This window comes from Eimeria tenella, genomic scaffold (genome assembly GCF_000499545.2).
Source record: "Eimeria tenella Houghton genomic scaffold, Eth_scaff2305, whole genome shotgun sequence".
NCBI lineage: Eukaryota > Apicomplexa > Conoidasida > Eucoccidiorida > Eimeriidae > Eimeria > Eimeria tenella.
In genome coordinates this window covers 1,139-2,353 of record NW_013542164.1, presented here as the reverse complement: position 1 = coordinate 2,353, position 1,215 = coordinate 1,139, and the positions used below count along the sequence as shown (strand labels likewise).

General features: G+C 62.1%; 1 protein-coding gene across 1 annotated transcript in view; it reads left to right on the top strand.

Moving 5' to 3' along the window:
- Positions 1–563: 563 nt before the first annotated feature.
- Positions 564–1,215, top strand: part of ETH_00035725 (uncharacterized protein) — a gene marked incomplete at both ends in the record, with an annotated part of 1,368 nt that continues 716 nt past the window's right edge. Inside the window, one exon of the mRNA XM_013374849.1 lies at positions 564–1,215. Within this exon, the coding sequence (XP_013230303.1) occupies positions 564–1,215 (652 nt within the window).

Below are 1,215 nucleotides of genomic sequence, written 5' to 3'. Positions count from 1 at the left end.
GCAGCAAATGCAGCAGCGGCAGCAACTGCAGCAGCAGCGCTTGGAAGTTGCAGTCAGCAGCCGCAACGCGAGGCTAACGGCTAGTGGAAGACGGCAGAAATGAAACTGTCTTTTGTAATTTCTATGATTCGGGGCCCGGTTGCTAGCTGCTTTTGCTGCTGCAGCTGCCGCCGCCGCTGCTGCTGCTGCTGCTCGACTTGGCTCCAGCCACAGCTGCATGCGCCTTCTACGGATCAGGATCAAAAGCAGCAGACACCGCAGCAACTGTATTTTTAGTTGTACATACACCCCAATCTCTGCTTCCTTTGGCTGGCAGCGGGCGCTGCCTCGGTCTGCTGCTCTGCTGCTGCCGCTGCTGCTGCTGTCTTTGTAAGCGTAAGGGCCGCAACAGCAGCAGCGGGACCAGCTCCGCTGTCTGTAGCAGCAGAAGTAGCAGCTGCCAGCTGCTTTTGTGAGCCCAGCTGTTGTTCCGGGGGCTCAGGCCTCCCCATTGCGGCGGAAGCAGTGCCAGCAGCAGCAGCAGCAGCATGCTACAGCAGTAGGGTTCGAGATTGCTGCTGCCCATGGCAGCTCCTCAGGGGCCACAGGGGTTCCAGGAGCCCCATGGTGCTGGTGCTGCGGTCCCAAGTCCTGCACCAGCAGCAGCAGCCAGCGGAACAGCAGCAGCTACGGCTGCACCTCCCGTTGTTGTACCAGCAGCAGCAGCAGCACCAGCTCCTAATGCAGCAGCAACATCACCAGCGGTCGCTGCAGCGGCAGCACCACCTGCAGCAGTGACGCCAGCTGCTGGAGGAACTGCAACGCCAGCTTCTGGAGCAGCAGCAGCACCAGTTGCTGGGATAGCACCTGCCGCATCAGCAGCACCAGCCGCCGCACCAGCAGCTGCTGCAGGTGCAGCACCAGCAACACCAGCTGCCGCAGCTCCTGCTGCATCTCCCGCCACGGCTGCTTCTGTGCGGGGGCAGCAGTGCATTCAGTTGCTGCAGTCGCAGCTAAGCAGGAGTGCGCTGCAGCTCATAGGGAGCAGCAGCAGCAGCAACAGCAGCGGCACCACGGATACCAAGATCCTATTGCCGCAGCAGCGGCCTTTGCTGCAGCAGCAAACGCTGCTGCAGCGGCCGCCACTCTGCAGCGCCCCTGGTCTTCCGCTGTACACAGCAGCGACTGTTCCGAGCCATCCGCTTCTCAAGCAGCAGCTGCCACTCCCGCAGCAGC